Source organism: Sus scrofa, chromosome 9 (assembly GCF_000003025.6).
Source record: "Sus scrofa isolate TJ Tabasco breed Duroc chromosome 9, Sscrofa11.1, whole genome shotgun sequence".
Taxonomy (NCBI): Eukaryota; Metazoa; Chordata; class Mammalia; order Artiodactyla; family Suidae; genus Sus; species Sus scrofa.
In genome coordinates this window covers 7,434,229-7,459,852 of record NC_010451.4, presented here as the reverse complement: position 1 = coordinate 7,459,852, position 25,624 = coordinate 7,434,229, and the positions used below count along the sequence as shown (strand labels likewise).

Sequence of the window (25,624 nt, the reverse complement as noted above, 5' to 3'; positions counted from 1 at the left end):
CCGTAGAAACAGTAGACTGGTAGTTAGCCATGACCTGGAAGGTGACAGAAATGGGGCCTACTGGTCAAAGGATACAAACTTCCAGTTGAAAGATGAATCAAGTTCTGGTGATCTAAGGTACAAATGGTGATTATAGCTATTAATATTGTATACTTGGAAGTTGCTAAAAGAATAGATCTTAAATCTTCTTAACACCAAAAAAAAAAAAAAAAGGTAATTATGTAACAGGATGGAATTGTTAGCTAATGTTACAGTGGTGATCATTTTGTAATATGTGTCAAATCAGCATATGACACATGTTAAACTTACACAATGTCCTGTGTTAATTACACCTCAATATAGTTGGGGAAAAAAGATATAAAAACCCAGTGACAGTACACCTATAGCCGTTTGACTTTGAGGAGGATGCCAAGACCTTTTAACGAAGGAAAAGAATAGTCTTTCAACAAATGATCCTGGGACAATCGAGTGGACACACACAAAGGAATGAAGTTGGATCTCTAGCTCACACCATGTCTAAGATTTAATTCGAAGTGAATCAAGACGTAAATGTAAGAGCTAGAACTATAAAATTCTTGAAAGAAAAAAAATACATGTATTTTTCCTTCTTTGCCTTAGCAGTTACATCCTAGGAATTTATTCTAAGTATATAAATAAATATCTGTGAAAATATTTGTCTTCATACATGAGATTACAATGAGATGCAAAATCGAAAGCAACAAATATTTAAAACATTCAATAATTTGAAGTAATTCAAAGAACTTAAATACATAAATATTTAATAATAAATAGAATGTTATATTTTACATAGCATCAATATGTATATTATATAAATTAAATATGATATAAAATATAAACAATAATTATGATATCTCTAAAAGATGTGATATGCTATAATTCTTTTTTTTTTTTTTTTTTTTTTGGTCTTTTTTTAAGGCTGCATCCTCAGCATATGGAGGTTCCCAGGCTAGGGGTCCAATCGGAGCTACAGCTGCCAGCCTACACCACAGCCACAGCAACGCTGGATCCAAGCTGCATCTGCAACCTACACCACAGCTCAAGGCAATGCCGGATCCTTAACCCACTGAGTGAGGCCAGGGGTCAAACCCACAACCTCACGGTTCCTAGTCAGATTCGTTTCTGCTGCGCCACGATGGGAACTCCTATAATTCATTTTTAAATTATGTTATAGAAGATTGTTTAGTGATATGAAAAATAACACTGTATTAGCTGAATAAATAGATCATCAGTAATATACAAGATACAGTCTTAAATATATCTTCAGAGTCTCTTTTTTAAGTATATGTTCACATATCCAGGTATATAGATAGGTAGGTAGGTAGGTAGGTAGGTAGGTAGATAAAGTAAATCATCAAAATATTTAGAAGTGATTTTCTTTAGATAGTGAGATTACCTACGATTTTTGTACAAAATTGACTTCCATCCTGGGAACCTCCATATGCCACAGATGTGGCCCTAAAAAGACAAAAATAAAAATGACTTCCATGTATTCCTCCAACCCCATAGAATTCTATTCTCTCTGTTCCAGCTGCTCTTTATACATCGTGTAAGTGCAAATTCCATGTCAGTTTCTGGTTGCTGTCTCTTGGCTTGCCTGACATTGTGTTTTATGTGACCCATCTACCCCACAGGAGTGACGAAGCTGTAATGCTTCCCTTAGAAGCAAATTTTAGACCACTCTGTAGTTATTTCTGCCCACTGGGTTTGAACTTAACTGTGTATGTTACTTACATATTGTTTATTTTATTATGGGTATTTTTATAGTATATATTTTAATATAATTTATATTTGTAGCTGTTTAATGCTAAGTAATAGGTAAATATTACTCTGTAGCAGTTTACCTATTTTCCATTGATGAGAACAATAAAGTATCCCCAGGTTCGATGTGTATAATTAGTGTATATGTTAAATGATGATAGTAAAGCTAAGATGATAGCTGCCCCAAATTATAAGTCAAAATTAATTATTAGTGTAAATGAAAAGAGGAATTAATACATTTCCGGTTTATAATCAGTAATTCTCTTCAATTTTCTCTCCTTTCATTGCAATATTAATAACTAACAAAGGTGTGTGAATTTCACCTCTACTTAGTTCTTTCCCATAATCCAAGGTAGAAACCTTAATAAGTAGTAAAGTTAGGGAAAATGAAGAAGAGATTTTTTTTTCCAAAGGCTCCGAATTAGCCATAGGCTAGATTTAGTTTCTACAGAATTCTAAGTCCTCACCCAAGACGTGAGCCTTCCTGACTATTTGTGCTCTCCCATACCACCGTATATACCGCCACACGCCTTACTGCTGTATGCTGCCCTTGTCCTGAGGCAGCCTCTCCGTAATGCTCTCCTTCTCAGACTATCGGGCATCTTGGGGTTCTGATCCATAGCAAATTCCTCATTTCTTCAACTTTAAAAACATTATCAAATATTTCAAACATGTAGAAAAATTAAAAACTACTATTATAAGTGTTCACATGTCCATTACTAAAGCTAGTAAATACTAAAATTTTAACACTTAAAAAAATTCCCATAATATATATCCGTAAAAAATTTATAATATTCTTGTGTGCTTTTAAAGAAATTGTATGCAGTGACATTGTCTTGTATTTGTTCTGCAACTTAATATTTTAATTAACATATTGTGCTTTTGAAATGTACCCAACTATATATATATATATAACTCTCATTCCTTTTAATTTCTATGCTAAATGCCATTTTATAAACTGCGTTTGATTTATGTATTACACTATTGAAAGATATTTGAGTGATTTCTAATATTTTACTATCAAAACAGTGCTCCCTTGAACATTTTTGTACATATTTTCATATACACACGAGTCTGCACCTGGAGCTGAAATTACAGATCATAGAGCGTATGTCTCATCTAGCGTGGCCAAAAGGGTTGTACCAGTGTGTTCTCTCTCCAGCAGTAAGTAGGTGTTATCCTTTTCCCACATCCTCTTTGGTGCATGATATTGCAGTCATTTTAATTTTTGCCAATTGATGGCTTGTTGTTTTTTTTTTTTAAGGATTTATTGGTGTCCTTTATTCTCTTCTTAGTTCAATGACTAAAAATCCTAGGTGTTTGCCACATGATGTCCCAGCTTTTTTTTAAAGTGTAGTTGATTTACAATGTTGTGTTAGTTTCAGACGTATAGCACAGCAGTTCATTTATTTATACCTATAGGAATCTTTTCCCTTATAGGTTATTACATGATGGGTTTTAAATGGTATATTCTGTTTGGATTTCCCTAATTACTAGTAAATAAGCATTTTCATCATTCCTATTTTTTCTCCTGTGAATTGCTTGCTCATAGTCTTTCATTTTTCTATTGTAGGAATTTTTTATTTTGGATGCTAATTGCTTATTATAGATTAAAAATAACAAAGTCTGATGCTTGTTCTTTTATATTTATCATCAGAAGATTTTAATTTTTATGTAATCAAAAATTATTCCTTTCTGTCATTGTTGGTATTTTTATGCCCCTACCTGGAAATCATATGGCTGTTAATCTCTATTTTCTTCCAAATGTTCTAAAATTTTGTTTTATAGAATTAGTTTTTAATCTCTTATGATCTACTTGCATGTATGGTTTTAGATAGAGATTTCATTTTTTCCTCTGCCACTTGTTCCAACATCATTTATTGAATAGTCTGATTTAGACTGCCTTCTCTTGTGTACCTTATACATACAGATTTATTTCTTGGTTTTGTATTGTTTTCCTTGATCTTTTTTCTTTCCCTGTCCATTATCACACTGTCCTTTGTAATTGCATTGCTTTGTAATGATCTTTCTCTCTGTTTTGCTTGGATTTGTTTTTGCTTTTTAGGGCCGCACCCATGGCACATGGAGGTTCCCAGGCTAGGGGTCAAATCAGAGCTGCAGCTGCCGGCCTAAGCCACAGTCACAGCAACACAGGATCTGAGCTGCATCTGCAACCTACACCACAGCTCAGGGCAACACTGGATCCTTAACCCACTGAGCAAGGCCAGGGATTGAATCCGTGTCTTCATGGATGCTAGTCACGTTCGTTTCCGCTGAGCATGGCGGGAACGCTCATGCACTTTAATTGGGACTACCCTGAATTTATAGGTTACTTGGATAATGTCTTTTAACCCTGAGTCTTCTCATCTCAATACTGTTTCCCTCATGGAAAAGTAGAGCATTCCTGTGAAACTTTACATAAGCTAGAACGGCACAAAGTGAAGAAGCAGTTACCTTAGGACACGAGTTGCTAACAGATGCACAGAATAATTTAAGATAAAGCACAGCTGCTCACAGCACGATTCAAAGCTATGGCAGCTTGGTGTTGAGATGCTGGGTGTAGTTTCTGAAGAAGGACTTGGCGGACCCCTCTTGCAGCTTAGTGTATGTGTGTACGTGCTCCCTCTAAACAGCTCACTACTAAAAAACACCAAATGCTGTTTTGCTTTTTGTCTTTTTAATTTTTTTGTTAAGTTAAAAATCCTCCTCAGATTTCTTTCAGTTAGCAAAAAAACATGTACTAGTGCAAGTGTTTTTGGAAAAGTGAAGCAGCATAAAGCAAACTTTCAAAAAGTAGTGGATAACTGTATTTTTGGGGGGGTTCTTTTATCCTTTGGTTAATGCTTCTCATTTTCTTCCTAATGGTGTAGAACATCATTTTTCCCATTTTAGAGTTTTTGTTGCTCTCTTGGATGTTTTTTGTTTACATTCCTTACTTATTTGTTCATAATGCGTATAAACGGTACTGTCCATTATATTAATCTAGTGACAGTTTCTAAACAGCTTTACTAAGATAATTTTCATGCCATAAAATTCATCCATTATAAGTATACAATTCATTTATTCTCAGAAAATTTATAAAATTCACAATTTCATTTTAGAAAATTTCTATCACTTCTGAAAGTTCCTTCATATACCTATTAGTAGCTAATGCCAGCTCACACTCACAGCCCCAGACAACCACCAGTCTGCTTTTCTGTCTCTATAGATTGCTTTTTCTGGACATTTTACATAAATGGAATCATACAATGCGTAGTTTTTTATGTCTGGCTTCTTTCACTTAGCATGTTTTTGAGATTGCTGATAAATTGATCAACATTGTAACATTTATCAGCAGTTCATTTTTAAAAATTTTTGATAATTCTCCACTATGTGGAAACGCCACATTTTTGTTTATCAACTCACCAGTTGTTAGACTTTTGGATTTTTTCTAGGTTTTTTACTATTTTTAGCAATTTAGCTGTGAATATTCATATACAAGTCTTTATGTGAACAAATGCTTTTCTTTCTCATGCATAGATTCTTAGCTGTGGAGATTCCTTACTTGTTGAGTCCCTGCCATATTTTCCTTTTAATTCTTTGAACATTTTTATAAAACTTGCTTTAAGGTCTGTGTCTACAAAATCAAATATCTTGACCCACTCAGGCAATTTTTATTACCTCCTTTTTTTCTCTGAGTGTGGATTAACATTTTAATGTTTCTTTGCATGTCTCAACTTTCTGTTAAAACTAGGCATTTGAGATTATAATTGTGGAGTATCTGGATTTTTTTTTTTGCCCCTCTGGGGGTTTGTTTTTGTTCCTGTTTTTGTCAAGTTGGTTGGTTGGTTGGGTCTTTGCTTGCCCAGACTAATTCTGCAGAATCTGTCTGTTCTGCAGAATGCTGCCACTGAGATCTCTGCTCGGTTTCTTTTTTTATTCTTATTTTTATGCTTGGATTTCTGTGATTCATCCCTGTGTCTGCATAGCTTGGCAATCAGTCTGTGATTGGTCAGAAATTGTGCTGAAACATCTCAAATCAGTAAGACTTTCACCCTTTGGCTGGATCTGTGGTCCTTGGGGAGTAAGTTCAGAGTTCAGGCCAACTTACCTTGCTTGTGCCCTCTAAGGTCTCATCTGCATGTGTAAAGAGCCTCCCTGTCAGCCAGGGATTCATGGAGAGTTTATGGCTCTTTGATTTCCAGGACTTTGTGTTAAATTTTTGGCTAATCTGCTGATCAGGGGCTCATCCCAACGGGGACCTCAGTCTCAGGATTAGCAGAGCTGTTGTCTTTCCTGATGCACTGGACATGAGTTTTTTAAACCTCTGCTCCATATTAGGTTAGTCTCCCTGGCATTGAACTTGCTGGTTTTCACCACCAGCCTTTCCTTGGTAACACTATTACCTAACTGAACAGAGCTGGGAACGGCCCCAGGCAAGAATGCCACTCTTCTTACCCAGAGGTCAGCAGTTTTTCAATTTATTGTTTGCTTTTGTTTGATTCCCAGAGCTGTAATAGCTATAAACACATACATTAAAAAAGAAGAAAGATCTCGAATGTCTAACTAAACCTTCCGTCTTAGAAACTAGGAAATAGAAAAATAAGAGGAAACTAAACCCAAAGCAGAAGAGAAGGAAGGAAATAATAAACAGAGCAGAGATAAATGAAGTCAGAAATAGAAAAACAATAGTGAGAATCAGAAAAAAAGAGAAGTTGATTTCTTGGAAAGGTCAACAAAATTGACAGGCTTTTAGGTAGACTGACTCTATTCATTTCCTAGGACTGCTGTAACAAATTACCACAAATATGGTGGCTTAAAATGATAAAAATTTACTCTCTCACAACTCTGAAAGCCAAGAGTCTAAAATCAAGGTGTTAGCAGGGTTAGTTCCTTCTGGAGGTTCTGAGGGAGAATCCATTCTGTCTATTAACCAAGGAGGTATAGGATTTGTACACTGAAGAGTACACAATTTTGTTGAAGAAATTAGAGACCAAAATAATTGGAAAGACGTCCCATGTTCATGAATTAGAAGGCTTAGTATTGTTTAGATAGTAGTACTGCCCAAATTGTCCTGCAGGTTCAGTGCAGCCTCTCTCAGATTTCCAACTGCATGTTATGTAGAAATTGGGAAGTTAATCCTGAAATTTTTGGGGTGTTGTAAGAGCTCTTTAACAGTTAAAATAATCTTGAGAAAGAACAACAAAGTTACAGGACTCACTTTCTGTTTTCAGAATTTACTCTAAAATCAAAGTGGTGTGGTACTGACGTTAAGTATAGACACACAGATGAGTGGAGTAGAATCGAGAGTCCAGAAATATGCCCATATGTACACGGTCAGTTCATTTTCTACAGTAGTCTTTGCAACAAATGGTACTGGGACACCTGTATATACACAGACAGAAGGAAGACATTGGAGCCTTACTTTTCACCATGTACAAAAATTAACTCAAAATGGATCGAAGACCTAAATGTAAGAACTAAAAACTACAACCCTTAGAAGGAAGCATGAGGACAGATCTTCATGACCTTGGATTTGGCAGTGGATTCCGAAGTGGATGGGACACCAAAAGCACAAACAACAAAATGGAAAATAAATTAGGGGGAATTCCTATTGTGGTGCAGTAGAAACAAACCCAAGTAATATCCATGAAGATGCGGCTTTGATCCCTGGCCTTGCTCAGTGGTTTGGGGATCCAGTGTTGCTGTGAGCTGAGGGTAGGTCACAGACACAGCTCAGATCCCTTGTTTCTGTGGCTGTGGTGTAGGCCATGTAGGCGGCAGCTGTAGTTCTGATCTGACCCCTAACCTGGGAACTTCTATATGCTGTGGGTGCCATCCTAAAAAGCAAAAAAAAAAAAAAAAGAAGTTAGAATTCATCAAAATTAAAACCTTTGTGCATCAAAGGACTCTGTCAAGAAAGCAAGAAGACAATTTATAGAACTGGAGCAAATACTTATAACTAATATATCTGATAGAATTTAAGTATCAAAAATGTATAACAAACTGTTGCAGCTCAATAACAAAAGGCAAACAGCCCAGTTAGAAAGCGAGAAGATAATTTGAATGGACGTTTCCACAGATATATACGAATGGCCAATAAGCACATGAAAATATGTTCAGAATCATTAGGCATTAAGGAAATGCTAATGAAAATCACAAGATACCACTTCGTACCTACTAGGATGGCTATGATAAAAGTAAAATGAATGGGAGTTGCCTGGTGGCTCAGCTGGTTAAAGATCTGGTGTTGTCAACTTCCACATGCTATGGGCGCAGCTAGGTAAACAACTCCAGCTCGACTCTGAAGCAGTAAACCAACATCACTCTTGATTTCATTTCGGCATATCCCTCTAATTTTTTCTATGCATATATTGCATATACATCAAAATTGGTGTCATTTTGTTTTCACAAGGACTTTTTTCACATGAAATACATTTTGAAATATTTCTAACTTTAAATATTACCTGAAAATGTGATTTTAATGACCATGTAGTATTTGATTATATTAATATGCCATAGATTTTCTTGCCCCTTTTCGTCTATTTTTATAAATCTGTAGTGAAGATTCTTTTATACAAATCTTTGTGTACCTCTTTGATAATTTCCCTGAGGTAACTTTTTAAAAATACATTCCCTGATCAAAAACAAAGATTTGTTAACATTTTCCATATAGACTGATTACCTTTCAGAAATATTATATTAATTTAAATTCCTAAAAACAGGGTGCAAAAGTACCTATTTCCTGAATGCTTATCAAAACTGTGTTTTAAAATTAAATAACTATACCTATAATTGCGACAGTTTGAATAAATGTAATATTCTTGATATTATTTTAATTTTTGGCTTACTGATAAGTTGAACATTTTCATTTTGTACTATTACAACTCTTCTGAACAGTTAAAAGTTGAAGAAGAGATGGGTCATTAAAAGGACAGGATAGAAGTTCCCGACATGGCGCAGTGGAAACGAATCCGATTAGGAACCGTGAGGTTGCGGGTTTGATCCCTGGCCTCACTCAGTGGGTTAAGGATCCGGCATTGCCGTGAGCTGTGGTGTAGATCACAGACGCGGCTGGGATCCTGCATGGCTGTGGCTGTGGTGTCGGCCAGTGGATACAGCTCCGATTGGACCCCTAGCCTGGGAACCTCTATACGCCGCAGGTGGAGCCCTAAAAAGACAAATAAAATAAAAGGACAGGATAGTTAATGCTAAAGATAGTGATGAGACATTAATAGAGTTGAAACCCTCCACATTTTATACCAAGCAGATTGCCATCGGGAGCTCTTAGCAGAGGAGACTGAGGCCGCAGTCCACAGACGCTGTTGAAGAAGCTCCCTGGAACTTTCCTTCTTGCTTGTGGCAAGAGTCATTCACTGTCTTCATAGATTTCCTCTAAACCAGGTAGTTTTCTCTAAGATAACAAAATCTCACAGAGAGAAACTGAAATGTTTTTACCAAACAGGCAGCATTTAAAATCTGAATAAACCTCTATAACTCTTTAAAGAAAGCCAAGTTATACTTGTAGGTACCACTAAACTTTAGAATAACAAAGTAGAAACTTATTTTTTGTCTTATAATTTTAAATCCATTACTTAAAAAGATGTTTAAGGCACAGTCTATTACAACTACAGTCTTACTAAGTGGGTACAAAAATGTTTAGTTTAGAACTTTTTAGAAGCAGAATTATTGTTGTTGCTGCTGAGAAATGGATCCTGTCTTTCGTGACCTTCTTCCTTCCTCCTTGAATGTCCTGAGTTAATGCTTTTTCTGTGTTTCAAATACTGCTGAGCGCAGCAGAGGTTGTTGCTGTAATTAACTTCAGTATGGACATGTGTTTATAAAAGCCAATTTATTTTTTAATTGACTATATTCTTGAGAGCTTTGATATTCTGAATAACTGTATGCCCCCAAAAATATAGTTGACCACTGTATTAAAATTTGAAAATATCATGAACTTAAAGATCAGACGTGTCTAAGAAAGGAGTAGATAATTTAAGTGTAATTTTAAAGATGATGCAAGAGTTTCCATTGTGACTCAGCAGTAACAAACCTATTATCCATGAGGATGCAGGTTCAGTCCTTGGCCTAACTCAGTAGATTAAAGATCTAGCATTGCCACGAGCTGTGGTGTGGGTCGCAGACAAGGCTCAGATCTGGTGTTGCTGCGGCTATGGCGTAGGCCGGCAACTGTAGCTCCAATTCGACCCTTTAGCCTGGGAACTTCCATATACCACACATGAGGCTCTAAAAAGCAAAAATAAAATAAAATAAAAGACAATGCATAGGAGTTCCTGCTTTGGCACAGTAGATTAAGAATCTGCCTGCAGCAGCTTGGTTTGCTATGGAGGTGTGGGTTCAATTGCTGGCTGGGAGCAGTAGGTTGAGAATCCAGTATTGCTGCAGCTGTGGCATGGGTCTCAGCTGCAGCTCAGATTCAGTCCCTGGCCCAGGAACTTCCATATGCTGCAGGTGTGGCCATAAAATTTTTTAAATTTGTTTAAGAAAGATAATGCATAAGGCAATAATGATAAAACATTGATGGGCTTATAATGTATAAAGATATATCTCTATGACAATAATAGCACAGAAGAGGGAGAATAGAGCTGTGTAGAAACATAGTTTTTCTGTTCTGTTGAAATTAAGTTTGGATTAATCCAGACCAGTTTGCTTTAAATGAAGATGTTAATTATAATCCTCAGGCAACCACTATGAAATGACTCCGAAAGAAACAAGGAAATTTAAATGGTACACTGTTTTAGAGACCTTATGATGAGATACTATTACCATCTTTCTATAAATGGGGAAACTGAGTCTTAGGGAGGTCTTATTGCTTAAGTACATAATAGAATCAAGACTCAAAACCAGGTCTGTCACCACAGTCCTTTGTTATAGGTCCCATAAGGGAAATAGGTGAAATTCTTGAGTAGAACATAGAAATGTTTAAGCTTTATTACTTTTTTTTTCCTTTGCTTTTAAATAGATGTTTAATTGAAGCATAATGTGTATTTTAAAAGGCACAATTCATGCATAGCTCCAGGACTTTCACAGAGTGAACACACCCGTGTAACTATCATTGTAGATCAAGATAAGCTTTATTTCTTTAATAATCATCTTTGGTAAGGAACGTACTCTCTTGACTCTGTCAGATCAGGAGTTTAAAAGCTCAAGACAGTTCAGTGTTTCCTCAGAGTTACATTGCTAGGAAGTGGGAATTGAATGCAGGTGTGTGTGGCCCAAGGCCTCCGTTGGAACATGCTGCTTTGGAGTTGCAACCTAGATATTGAGATGATTTTAGTAGCTTCACAACTGGATGATACATGCTAGTAAGTAGCTCAAGAGGATGACTCAGACTTTTATAGAAAAGCAGTTTTGAATTTTCCTTTCTTGGCTTTGTAATTCACCGACAGAAACTTTGTTTCCTCTTTCATAGAACTGAAGTGGCTTGGTGCTGTTTTTTTGGTTTTTTGTTTTTGTCTTTTAAGAGCCAAACCCACCGCACACGGAGGTTCCCAGGCTGTAGCCACCGGCGTACACCACAGCCATAGCAACGCAGGATCCGAGCCGAATCTGCGACCTACTCTGCAGCTCACAGCAATGCGAGATCCTTAACTCACTGAGCGAGGCTAGGGATTGAACCCATATCCTCATGGATACTAGTTGGGTTCGTTAACACTGAGCCACAACGGAAACTCCAGCTCAGTGCTTTTAAATAAAATAACCAAGTATAAAATTAGGCGATATATTTCTAATCTTCCTTTATATCAGTTGACAAATTCAGCCATGTGTTGAGATACTTCACAGTGACACAAATACAGCCCAGTACTTGCTTTGATCTCTTTAAATGTGTAGAAATCTGCTTTCTTTTTGCATCCTGGTTAAGCACAGCTTAGTCTTCTCAAAAGATAAACAAAGGCAAGCAGGCAAGCATGTTTTCTTTTACCAGCAAAAGAAAACTGTAAGTTTCATGATTTAATTTTAAGATGGCTCATATTTATCATCACCTTGATATTTACATCCTTGACTTTTACTAAAGACTATTGTAGAAGGCCTACTGCTCCCCAAAAAAGAAGAGTTTGCTTTTTCTAGGCTGCAGTAAGGAAACTCAAGAGATTTCAGCATAACTCCATGACTGCAGAATCTCTGCCCTTCCTGGATCTAAATAAGGAGGCCACTGTTTAAAGTTTTTCCTTGAGGGGAAATTGCATCACATGCTTAGAAAAATGACACGTTTTCTTTCTCCTAACTCCTAACTCATCATAATTTTCCTCTTCAAACAAATTCTGGGAATTTATACTTTCCTGTAAACGTTTACTGGAACACCCTACAATTCTAAGCTTCTGAATTTTTCTTTAGGATATCCCAGTTTTTCTTTACTATTTTGAGTATTCTCTACTATGAGTTTGGGTTCCAAAGCCAACTAATATTAGAGATCAAGTTGATCAAATGAGTAAAGAGGACAGAAGTAAGAGTTAAGAGAGTATGTGGTTTACCGGGAACTAAAAAGAACTTGGATGCATAAAGGCGTTCAAATTCAGTTTCTTTCATAAACACCACTAGACCGTTAAAACATGCTGATCAAAGGCTCCAAGGTTCCTCAATTTAGGTATTAGAGACTTCTTCCCCTAGCAGTTAGTACCAAATAATCAAAAATAAAGTTTGGCTGTGTTTAAGAGGTACACTGGGATGAGTTTCCAACTAAATTTTTACATAGTGGACACCACCAAGGAGCCTGTACTGCCAGATTAATTCATATTTGTATAAACTTTGAAAGAATGCTTCTCCTGCCATTTCTGAGCGTGTATGTGAATTCTAATGACTCCTTGATTATGAAATTTATGGCTCTGCACTGAAATCTCTTTAGGGATTAAAGTTTGTGCATATATGCCCATTTGAATTTGAACAAACAAGTGTACTTACAAACCATTCTTGTGCCTTGTTCAGATAAATCCTAGAAGGGTTCAGATGCATCTTCACCAGACATGTTCTTGTCAAACTGTAGTAGTTGTGACATTTTTATCACTTACTGTAAGCTTTAAAAAGTTTTTAACCTTACTTTAAACTTATGAGAAATAGGAGTTCCCATCATGGCTCAGTGGTTAACACATCCGACTAGGAACCATGAGGTTGTGGGTTCGATCCCTGGCCTCGCTCAGTGGGTTAAGGATCTGGCGTTGCTGTGGCTCTGGCGTAGGCCAGCAGCATCAGCTCCAATTTGACCCCTAGCCTGGGAACCTCCTTACGGTGGTTCCTTTAGGGTGCAGCCCTAAAAAGACAAAATAAATAAATAAATAAAAGTTATGAAGCAAAAAGAGGGCTGTGCAAGATAATGATGAAGTGAAGATCTTAGTGAGAGTTAGCCAAGCCAAGGGGGAGAGGTAGAGAGAAGTCTTAAAGCCTTTGTGAAAACTGAGAGGCAAGAGAGGAATATTGGAGGAACCGAAAGCTATGCATTGGAGGGAAGTGGAATGGGGAGGGGAACGGGAGCAGTAAGAGGAAGAAGCAGAGAGGTGAGCCATTACCAGATCATGTGGTCAGGAAGCCACGAAGGCGTTTTGTTCCTACTTCAGTTTAAATGCTGCAGGTGGGAAGTGGACACTGTTGAACCGTCAAGTGAAACATGGCTGCAGTGTAGAAAGGGGTTGGCAAGAGGGACAGCTGGATACAAGGCAGCAGGAGATAGCTGCCGCAATCCGGATGAAGCAGGATGGCTGGAGGGAAGCAGCTGTGGAGATTAGGAGAGGTTAGGTTTGATACATTTAAGAAATGGAATCAACAGGATTTAGTAATTAGCTCGATGTTGAGAGAAAGGCAGAAGGGAAAGCAGACGTTTATTCCCAACTGAATGACCGAGGTAGATGAGTGGACAGCGGCATTGCACCCTGAGCCAGGAGTACAAGAAGAGCATGGGAGAGGAGAATGGTTTAGCGTAAAAGAAAGTCTCATACGTAGGTGTGAAAGTCAGAGAATGAAAACCGTGTCCAGTCAAAATACAAGTCAGTCTGAATAATTACATGTTATTTTTCCATCAGAGTAAAGCTGACCCAATTAAAATAAATGCCTGGTTCTCTACTTAAATCTCCAAATATTTTTCCAGTGCCTTCCCTCTCCTATAATTGAGGCTTGCTTTTGTAGCTTCCACTCTTCTCAGTTCAGTTCATCTCAATAATTATTTATTATAGGCTTTCTCTGCTGAGGTTAAAGGAGGCTGTATACAGAAGCCAGTGCTGCTGCTCTCAAGAAACCAATGGCCTCTTGGAGAAATCACATACTTATACAAATGGTTTCAATATGCACATTAGAAACCTCCTATCTGCAGTGTGGAGATGGGTTGGTGGGAGGGACAGCTGTTTGCAGAGCAGCAGGACATTGCAGCAGTAATCCAAATGAGATAGTTAATGGTGTTCCGGTCGTGGCTCAGTGGTTAACAAATCTGACTAGGAACCATGAGGTTGCGGGTTCAATCACTGGCCCTGCTCAGTGGGTTAAGGATCCGGCATTGCCATGAGCTGTGGTGTAGGTTGCAGATGTGGCTCGGATCTGGCATTGCTGTGGCTGTGGTGTAGGCTGGTGGCTACAGCTCCAATTCAACCCCTAGCCTGGGAACCTCCATATGCTGAAGGTGTCTCGAAAAGACAAAAAGACGAGTGAGATAGTTGCTAAGTACGGTGATGGAAGAGTTTGCAGAAAGCGTTTTCAAGCTCTCTTTGGTACTTCATTCTATTTTAGGGAACTACTTCTTTTCTAATTATCAGCTTTTTATCAAAATCCGTATGTGCAATCTACCTTCTAATCTCAAACCACATTGGGACTATACTACACAGAATTACTTTGAACTTCATCTCTAAGCACCATCATTGGTTCAAACAGTTGCAGTTAATTTGAGGCAGGGGACTGGAGGCAATCAGGTTAATCATCTACTTCCTGTGCTTTGAATTCCAGCCATTTCTTAATTTTCATACCTCTTGCATTCTCTTTATAAACACTAGCAATAATATGCCTAGGCCAGAAGGCCTCCAGCTTTCTTATTCCTGTCAACCAGAAAAATTGCTCCATGGGCAGGTTAATGAATACTGCAACCCTACAAAGTGCTAAGTAAAATTTGGAAATTCTTAATGTGTGAATAGGATGAAAGAAATATTTTAAGATTAATCTCTGTCTGCTGGAAGAGGCTCTCAATCACTTGGCCCCCCCCATGTAAATTCATTGAGCCTCATTGGTTGCTAAAGCCAAGAGAAGCCTTTCTTCTATTTGGTACATGAGGACTGATGGTACATTTTCTCTTACCTAGACTCTGGTGGGAAGAGCTTGTCTGTAAGCTAACTAATTCAGTGCATTTTTGTTGCTATATTAAACTAGGGTAAAGCATTTGTTCATTTATTCCATAAATATTTTTGAGCATCTGCTATCTGCCAGGCACGGTGCCTAAATAAAACTTAATCCATGACTTGCAGTAATACCCGTACAACATACAGAAGATTGTGGAAACACTAAGGAAGAGTCAGTTTTGTAAAACGTTTGGAACACAGTAAACCGTTAGTAAGTGTTGGATGCTTGTGTTAGCCATCGTTATTACTATTTGAGTGGGAGAGAAGGGAGAAAAGACATTTCAAGCCAAGAGAACAACTTAGTTGGAAACCTGATAGTAAATGTCATTTTCAAAAATGACTCAGGAGTTCCTGTCATAGCTCAGCAGAGATGAATCTGACTGGTATCCATGAGGACGCAGGTTTGATCCCTGGCCTCGCTCAGTGGGTTAAGGATCTGGCATTGCCGTGAGCTGTGGTGTAGGGCACAGGCATGCTTGGATCTGGTGTTGCTCTGGCTGTGGTGTAGACTGGCAGCTGTAGCTCCAATTCGACCCCTAGCTTGGGAACCTCCACATGCCACAGGTGCAGCCCTAAAAAGACCAAAAAAAAAAAAAAAAAAAAACCAAACCTCATTGTGGTTGGTGGTGATTGGGATATGAGTACAGTGCAGGCAACAGTGATGAGAGATGGTGCTAAGACGTACCAGTGATGAGAGAGGTAGTTTGGGACTAGACTGTAAAGGACCTTGGATACCAGCCAAAGAATTATGACTTTTCAAAATATACAGTGGGAGCTTAAAAATGTTTTTTGTTATAGCATCGCTTGTTCTTTCTAATCTGATATTCAGGTTCACGTTTTACTTTTTTATGGAAAATTTCCCATATGCACCAAAGTAAAAATACACCATGTACTCATTACCCCACTTTAACACTAACCAATATACAGCCAATCCATTGAAGGTTTTTAAGCAAGGCAAAAAAAAAAGGAGAGAGACTGACCTCGTGCCACTTCTGTTACATGAGTCGGTCATCACAGTGTTCCATGGAGTATGTGGATTCCCAGTCTCCCTCATTACAGAAGAGAAACCCACCAAAGTGATGAGGTACAAGTTCTGGGATTCTCACCCACGTCCATCTTGTTTCAGAGCTCAAGTTCTTCTCCACGCTACCCTTTTAATTCCGAAGTAGAGCATGGTTCTCAGTTGAAAACAGATGCCGATCTGCCTACTTGCTCTGTTGGTGCCAACCCTGTTCAGGAGGACTTCTCTGCCTCCGGCCATTGGGCTTCTACAGAGTCACCGGTCCAAGTCCCTAGAAACATTCAGCCTAGTCAGCTAACATGACTGTTTAGTCCAGTGGTTCCCCAAGTGTGGTCCCCAGACCAGCAGCAAGTTATCAGAAAATGCAAATTCTCGTGCCCCACCCCCAACCTACTGACTTAGAAACTCTCAGGTTGCAAGCTTGTGATGCAAAAAGCTGCAGGGATTTCCTACAAACGCAGGGTTATGGCCATCTACCAAGAGCATTTCTAAGGCAAAAATCTCATCTACCAAGTAGTTATATGTTCTTTTTTTTTAACAGTTCATGAAAAGCATGTGCTAAGGAAGGAATTTTTATTCAGACTTGACCCTGGCAGTGTCTCTGAGGGTGTTACATAACCTCATGGAGCTGAACTTGCACTGCCTATATTCGCAGTGCTCGAGGGTGCCATCTAGTGGTATAAGCACTATAGAACGTGAAGATTTATTACTCAATGCTTTGAGGACTGAATTTGTGGGGTTTTTTTAAGTCTATTTTATAGTAAAAGTTTAGGAGCATCCAGATACATACAACAAATACCTAACAGACGTAAAACGTGAAAAAAATTTTTTTTGTGTCTTTTTGCCATTTCTAGGTCCGCTCCCCCGGAATACGGAGCTTCCCAGGCTAGGGGTCTAATTGGAGCTGTAGCTGCTGGCCTACACCAGAGCCACAGCAATACGGGATCTGAGCTGCATCTGCAACCTACACCACAGCTCAGCCGGATCCTTAACCCACTGAGCAAGGCCAGGGATCAAACCCACAACTTCATGGTTCCTAGTCGGATTCGTTAACCATTGCACCACAACGGGAACTCCATTAAACACGAAATTGATGGGAATACAATAATAGTAGGAGACTTTAACACCCCACTTACATCAATGGACAGATCCTCTAGACAGAAAATCAGTACGGCAACAGAGATCCTAAATGACACAATAGAAAAGTTAGACTTAATCGACATTTTCAGGACATTACAACCAAAGAAATCTGAATATATATTTTTTTCAAGTGCACATGGAACATTCTCAAGGATTGATCACATACTGGGGCACAAAACTCACCTCAACAAATTTAAGAGGATAATTATTTCAAGTGTTTTCTCTGGCCACAAGGCATGAAAGTAGAAATCAACTGCAGGAAAAGAAATGAGAAAAAACTGACTACATAGAGACTAAACAACATGCTACTAAAAAACCAATGGGTCAACAAGGAACCCTAGAGGGAAATTAAAAAATACTTCGAGACAATTGATAATGAAACACAGCCATTCAAAATCTGTGGGATGTTGGAGTTCCCGCTGTGGCTCAGTGGTTAACAAACCATACTAACATCTAAGAGGACGGGGTTTGACCCCTGGCCTTGCTCATTGGGTTAAGGATCTGGCATCACCCTGAGCTGTGGTGTAGGTTGTAGACGTGGCTCGGATCTGGCCTTGCTGTGGCTATGGCATGGGGGGGCAGCTGTAGCTCTGAATCAACCTCTAGCCTGGGAACCTCCATATGCTGTAGGTGCAGCCCTAAAAAGACAAAAAAAAAAAAAGTACGGGATGCCGTAAAAGCAGTTCTTAGAGGGAAGTTCATAGCAATACAGGCCTTCCTCAAAAAAGAAGAAAAATCTGAAATCAACAACTTAACCTACCACCTAAAAGAATTAGAAAAAGAACAACAACAACAACAACAAAAAAAAAAAAAAACGTGGAGTTCCCGTCGTGGCACAGTGGTTAACGAATCCGACTAGGAACCATGAGGTTGTGGGTTCGGTCCCTGCCCTTGCTCAGTGGGTTAACGATCCGGCGTTGCCATGAGCTGTGGTGTAGGTTGCAGATGGCTCGGATCCCGATTGCTGTGGCTCTGGCGTAGGCCGGTGGCTACAGCTCCGATTCGACCCCTAGCCTGGGAACCTCCATATGCCTCCGGAGCGGCCCAAAGAAATAGCAAAAAGACAAAAAGAAAAAAAAAAAAAGCCTTAAAGTCAGCAGAAGGAAGGAAATCATAAAAGATCAGAGAGGAAGTCAATAAAATAGAGATTCAAAAAACAATAGGAAAAAAACAATAAAACCAAGAGCTGGTTCTTTGAAAGGGTAAACAAAATTGACAAAGCTCTGGCCAGACTCACCAAGATGAGGAGAGAAAAAACAAATAAAATAAATGAAAAAGGAGAAATCTCAACAGATACTGCAGAAATACAAAAAAAAAAAAAAAACCATAAGAGAATACTCTGAACAATTACATGCCAACAAATTTGACAACCTAGAAGAAATGGACAACATTCTAGAGACATACAGCCCACCAAAACTGAATCAAGAAGAAATGGATCAGTCAAACAAACTGACCACTAGAAATGAAATTGAATATGTAATAAAAACACTCCCTACAAACAAAAGTCCAGGACGAGATGACTTCACAGGCAAATTCTATGGAACATACAAAGAACTTATACCCACCCTCCTTAAACTTTTCCAAATGGTTAAAGAAGAAGGAACACTCCCAAAGACATTCTATGAAGCTACCATCACCCTAATACCTAAAGCAGACAAGGATACTACCAAAAAAGAAAACAATAGACCAATATCTTTGATGAATATAGATGCAAAACTTCTCAATTCAATTTTAGCCAACTGAATCCAACAACATATCAAAAAGATCATACACCATGACCAAGTGGGATTCATCCCAGGTTCACAAGGATGGTTCAACATATGCAAATCAGTCAATGTCATACACCACATTAACAAAAGAAAAGTCAAAAACCACATGATCATCTCAATAGATGCAGAAAAAGCATTTGACAAAAGTCCAACATCCATTCATGATAAAAAGAAACTCTTATCAAAATGGGTATAGAGGGAACATAACATAATAAAAGCCATTTACGACAAACCCACAGCAAATATAATACTCAATGGAGAAAAGCTAAAAGCTTTCCTGCTAGGGTCTGGGACAAAACAAGGATGCCCACACTCACCACTTTTATTCAGCACAGTATTAAAGTCCTAGCCACAGCAGTCAGACTAAAGAAATAAAAGGTATTCAAATTGGAAGAGAAGAGGTAAAATTGTCACTGTATGCAGATGACATGATTCTAGATACAGAAAACCCTAAGCACTCCACACAAAAGCTATTTGAACTGATCAACAAATACAGCAAAGTAGCAGGGTACAAGATTAACATTCAGAAATCAGTCGCATTTTTGCATACTAACAATGAAATATTAGAAAAGGAATATAAAAACACAATACCTTTTGAAATTGCACCCCAAAAAATTAAATACCTGGGAAGAAACCTGACCAAGGAGATGAAAGACTTATATGCTGAGAACTATAAAACATTAATCAAGGAAATTAAAGGAGATTCAAAGAAATGGAAAGATATTCCATGCTCCTGGTTTAGAAGAATTAATATCTTAAAGATGGCCATATTACCCAAAGCAATCTACAGATGCAGTGCGGTTGCTTTCAAATTACCCATGACATTTTTCACAGAACTAGAATGAACAATCCAAAAATTTATATAGAACCATAAAAGACTCAGAATTACCAAAGCAATCCTGAGGAGCAAAAACCAAGCAGGAAGCATAACTCTCCCAGACTTTAGACAATATTACAAAGGTACAGTAATCAAGGCAGTGTGGTACTGGTACCAAAACAGATATGCAAACCAATAGAACAGAATATAGAACCCAGAAATAAACCCAGAGACCAACAGTCAATTAATCTTTGACAAAAGAGGTAAGAGTATAAAATGGGAAAAAGTCTTTTCAGCGCATGGTGCTGGGAAAACTGGACAGCCTCATGTAAATCAGTGAAACTGGATCACACCCTCACACCATGCAGAGAAATAAACTCAAAATGGCTTAAAGACTTAAATGTAAGACAAGACACCATCAAACTCCTAGAAGAGAACATGGGCAAAACGTTCTCTGACATCAGCCATACAAATGTTCTCTTAGGTCAGTTTCCCGAGGCAACAAGCAAAACTAAACCAATGGGACCTAATCAAACTGACAAGCTTTTTTTCACAGCAAAGGAAACCATAAAAAACAAATAAGTAAAAACAACGGAACGGGAGAAAATAGTTTCAAATGAGCAGCTGACAAGGGCTTAATCTCTAAAATATACAAACAACTTATACAATTCAACAACAAAAAAACTAACAACCCAATTGAAAAATGGACAAAAGACCTGAATAGAAGGCCACAGAAAGTATACAGATGGCCAACAGGCACAGGAAAAAATGCTCAACATCACTAATTATCAGAGAAATGCAAATCAAAACTGCAATGAGCTACCATCTCACACTAGACAGAATGGCCATCAGTAACAAGTCCACAAATAACAAATGCTGGAGAGGATGTGGAGAAAAGGGAACCATCCTGCACTGTTGCTGGGAATGTAAATTGGTACAACCACTATGGAAAAGAGTATGGAGGTACCTCAGAAAACTAAATATAGATCTACCATATCACCCAGCAATCCCACTCTTGGGCATGTATCGGGACAAAACTTTCCTTGAAAAAGGTACATGTACCCCTATGTTCATTGCAGCACTGTTCACAATAGCCAAGATGGAAACAACCTAAATGTCCATCGACAGAGGAATGAATTAAGTAAATGTGGTATATATGTATAATGGAATACTACTCAGCCATAAAAAAGAACAAAATAATGCCATTTGCAGCAACATGGATGGAACTAGAGACTCTCATACTAAGTGAAGTAAGTCAGAAAGACAAAGACAAATGCCATATGATACCACTTACATCTGGCATCTAATATATTGCACAAATGAACCTTGCCACAGAAAAGAAAATCATGGACTTGAAGAGCAGACTTGTGGTTGCCAAGGGGGAGGGGAAGGGCGGGATAGACTGGAAATTTGGGGTTAATAGACGCAGACTATTGCATTTGGAATGGATAAGCAATGAGATCCTGCTGTATAGCACTGGGAACTAATGCTAGTCACTTGTGATGGAACATGATGGAGGATAATGTGAGAAAAAGAATGTGTGTGTGTTTTTAATAAGTATCCAAATATATAAATAGTATCCAAATATAGGAGGAACTCTTAAAACTCAACAACCAAAAGACAAACAACCCAGCTTAAAAGTGTATGTAGTAGAACTACCATATGACCCAGCAATCCCACTCTTGGGCATATATCCAGACAAAACTTTGCTTAAAAAAGACACATGCACCCGCATGTTCATTGCAGCTCTATTCACAATAGCCAAGACATGGAAACAACCCAGATGTCCATTGGCAGATGATTGGATTAGGAAGATGTGGTATATATATTCAGTGGAATACTACTCAGCCATACAAAAGAACAAAATAATGCCATTTGCAGCAGTGTGGATGGAACTAGAGACTCTCATACTGAGTGATACAGTAAGTCAGAAAGAGAAAGACAAAACCATATGATTTCACTTATATCTGGAATCTAATATATAGCACAAATAACCTTTCCACAGAAAAGAAAATCATGGACTTGGAGGATAGACTTGTGGTTGCCAAGGGGGAGGGAGTGGGGTGGAATGGGAGCTTGGGGTTAATAGATGCAAACTCTTGCCTTTGGAATGGATTAGCAGTGAGATCCTGCTGCATAACACTGGGAACTATGTCTAGTCACTTATGATGGAGCATGATAATGTGAGAAAAAAGAATGTATACATGTATGTGTACCTGGGTCAGCATACTGTACAGTTTTAAAAAAAAATATTGGGGAAATAATTTTAAAAATATAATAAATTTTAAAAAACTAAAAAAATTTAAAAATTTAAAAAATGTATGTAGGACTTGAAAAGGCATTTCTTCAAAGAAAATATACAAACGCAATAAGCACATGAAAAGACACTTAACAGCGTCAGTCATTAGAGAAATGCAAATCAAAACCACAATGAAATGCCACTAGGACAACTTGAATAATTTTTTTTTAAAAGGAAAATAGTAAGTGTTGATGAAGGTGTGGAGAAATTGGAAACTTCCTACATGGGTAGTGAGGGTGTAAAATGGTGCAGCCACTGTGGAAAACAGACTGTCAGTTTCTCAAATAGCTAAACATAGAATTACCATTGGCTCTAGCAATTCCACTGCTAGATATGTACCCAGGAGAACTGGAAACAGGTATGGAAACAAAAATTTGTGCACAATGTTCACAGAGCACTCTCCATAATAGCCAAAAAAGAGGAAACAACTCAGATGTCCACCAGCTAATGAGCAAATAAAATGTGGCATATCCACAATGGAATGTTGTTCAGCCATAAAATGAGATGAAGTACGAACACAGTGGTGGGGCTTGAAAACGTGCTAGATGACAGGGGCAGGCACAGAAGGTACATGTCATGTGATCCCATTTATATGAAAGGTCCAGAATAGGCAGATTCGTAGAGTTCAAAAGCAGATTTGTAGCTGCCAGGGGCTGGGAGAAAGATAAGAATGGGACCGACCCCCTAATGGGTGCGGGATTTCTTTCGGGGGCAATGCAGATGCCCGGGAATTAGATAGCAGTGATGGTTGCACCACACTGTGTGTGTACTAAAAGCCACTGATTTGTACATTTTAAAATACTTAAAATGGTGACATCTGTGGTGTGTGAGTTTTGCCTCAGTTTCTAAGAAGCCCTCTGTTGGTTGGCAGGACCCCAGAACCTTTATCGTTATTGTTGTTACAATGATTATTATGACTCTGTTCCCATGGTTGATGCTAGTCTGTCCTAGTTACATAATATGTGAATTTACTCTACTTTTTACCTAAAATTCTTCCATATAACTTTTCCGTCTACACAGTTTCCACAGTTTTTATTTTGGTGGCTATGTATATTAGTTACTCCGGATATCCTAATTTAATCATTTCTCAAATGTTTAGTGGTTTCCTCTTTTTTTTTTTTTTTCAATTTCACAAATTCCTGTTCTAAATGCTTAAATAAATAAGAATGTTTAAAACTCTTTGTAGGAGTTCCCATGTGGCTCAGCAGGTTAAGAACTCAACTGGTATCCATGAGAATGCAGGTTCGATCCCCGGCCTTGTTCAGTGCATTAAGAATCCAGCATCGTAGGCTGCAGATGAGGCTCAGATCCAGTGTTGCTATGACTGTGGCTTAGGCTGCAGCTCAGATCCAACCTCTGTCTGAACTTCCACATGCTACAAATGTGGCCCTAAAAAGAAATAAAGTCAAATAAAGTGAAACTCTTTGTAGATATTACACTGGTGTTTCTTCCCCAAAACAGGATTTCTGAGTTACTTTTTTTTTTTTTTTTTTTTTTTGCTTTTTGGTGGCTGCACCCGAGACATATGGAGGTTCCCAGGCTAGGGGTCAGATTGGAGCTGCAGCTGCCAGCCTACACCATGGCCACAGCAACTTGGGATCTGAGCCGCATCTGTGACCTACACCACAGCTCGAGACAACACCGGATCCCCAACCCACTGAGCGAAGCCAGGAATCAAACCAACAACCTCATGGTTACTAGTCGGATTCGTTCCGCTAGAGTTTCCCACTAGAACTCCAATCTTTCATTAATTTATTATGAATAGATTTTAGGCCGAACTTAACCTTTTAGACAGTAAGCATTGTGTGTTAAGGCTTCTCATATTTGTTTTATTTTGTTTACTCCTCTTTTATAGGCTCTTGATGGAAATGTGTATGACCACCTCAAGGATTATTTAATAGCCTTCAGCCGGACCGAGCTAGAGACATGCCAAGCTGTGCAGAACACATTCCAGTTTTTATTAGAAACCTCCAGCAAGGCAAGTTACCTTTAGTGCAATCTGTGATGTTATCCATATTAGAATCTAAAATGTGTTTGCATACAAAATGAAGTTATCAGTGACATTAGGAGAATGCATTAAAGACAAATTTCCTGGAAACAGTATTCCTTCCAACAAAGTTAAAGGGTGTTTTGTTCTCCTTGAAGAGCATAGAAAAGGGAGGTGACAATACAGGCTAGCTCAGGATATCAGTCCATTGCCATATATTTTGCTCTTGAAAAGAATGGTTTAAAGGATTTTATTTTACACTCAAATGAATTTTGAGCACGCTCAATTCATAAAACAACAAGGTCATTTGTCAGTGTGAGAAAAATAAAGTGGCACGAAAGGGAAGTTATAAATTAGAATTTTATAATTGTATCATTGATAAAGAAATTAATGCTGTATCTTGTTTTAAAGAATTAACTTTGCCTTCTGTATGCTGTCATTCTTTAATAGTAATCTTTTCATTCAAAAGCATTGAGAGCCATCCATTGGCTGGCATGTCACAGTGTACATAGAAAATAAATGAAGTTGATTTTCTCCAGGATCTCACAGATTAAATTTTTACAGTAGAAAAACTGCCCTTTGGAAGATGAATTGTTCCTGTTATTAGTAAATCTTTTTTTTTCCAATAAATTAAGTAATAGTCAGTTTCCTGATGGAATGAATATATTTATTAAAATATATTCATTTTAGAGGGAGTTTCTGCTGTGGCACGGTGGAATTGGTGGCATTTTGGAGGTGCTGGGACATGGGTTCGCTATCCGGCCCCACACAGTGGGTTAAAGGAACCAGCTTTGCTGCAGCTGCAGCTTGGGTCATAACTGCGGCACGAATCTGATCCCTGGCCTGGGAACTCCATATGCCACAGGGTGGCCAAAAAAAGGAAAAAAAATCTAAATACTCACTTTATAACTGCCTTTTTATGAGATCCAATTCAATTCTCTTTTGTAAGGGGGAACGGGAACTAGTGATACCTTAGAAAATTGTTTGGAAAGGAATCAGGGTATCCGTCTCATAAGACAGTGTCCAAAGACAGGAAGAGAAGGGACACAGACTCTTCTTCCTGAACCTCCCTTTGTGGTCACGCTTGTTTTCAGTGTACCATAGCTCCAATGCTGTTTTTAGAAAAACGTTTAAGGAGTTCCCATCATGGCTCAATGGTTAACTAACTCGACGGTATCCTTGAGGACACAGGTTCAATCCCTGGCCTCACTCAGTGGGTTAAGGATCTGGTGTTGCTGTGGCTGTGGAGTAGGCCATCAGCTACAGCTATGATTTGACCCAGCAGCCTGGGAACCTTTGTATGCCAGGGGTGCGGCCCTAAAAAGACAAAGAAATCTTTTAAAATGTTAAATTGATACGGAAATGCAAAGATCACAAGTCTAGTGCTTTGAAATCCTGTCATATTTTTATATTCTTTTATTTTTACCCCCCAGGATCCCATAAAAGATATAAAAGGATTAATGTATGGAAAGAAGAATAGGAGGATGGATGGATAGTTATGTGAA

At 38.3% G+C, this 25,624-nt stretch overlaps 1 protein-coding gene across 9 annotated transcripts in view; it reads left to right on the top strand.

Moving 5' to 3' along the window:
* The window catches only part of FCHSD2 (FCH and double SH3 domains 2), a 253,445-nt gene that overhangs the window by 160,108 nt on the left and 67,713 nt on the right, over positions 1-25,624 (top strand). For all 9 annotated transcript variants that reach the window (XM_021102293.1, XM_021102289.1, XM_021102287.1 and 6 more), the window contains exon 9: positions 23,988-24,110. In XM_021102293.1, the coding sequence (XP_020957952.1) occupies positions 23,988-24,110 (123 nt within the window). The remainder of the gene's footprint in view (positions 1-23,987; positions 24,111-25,624) is intronic.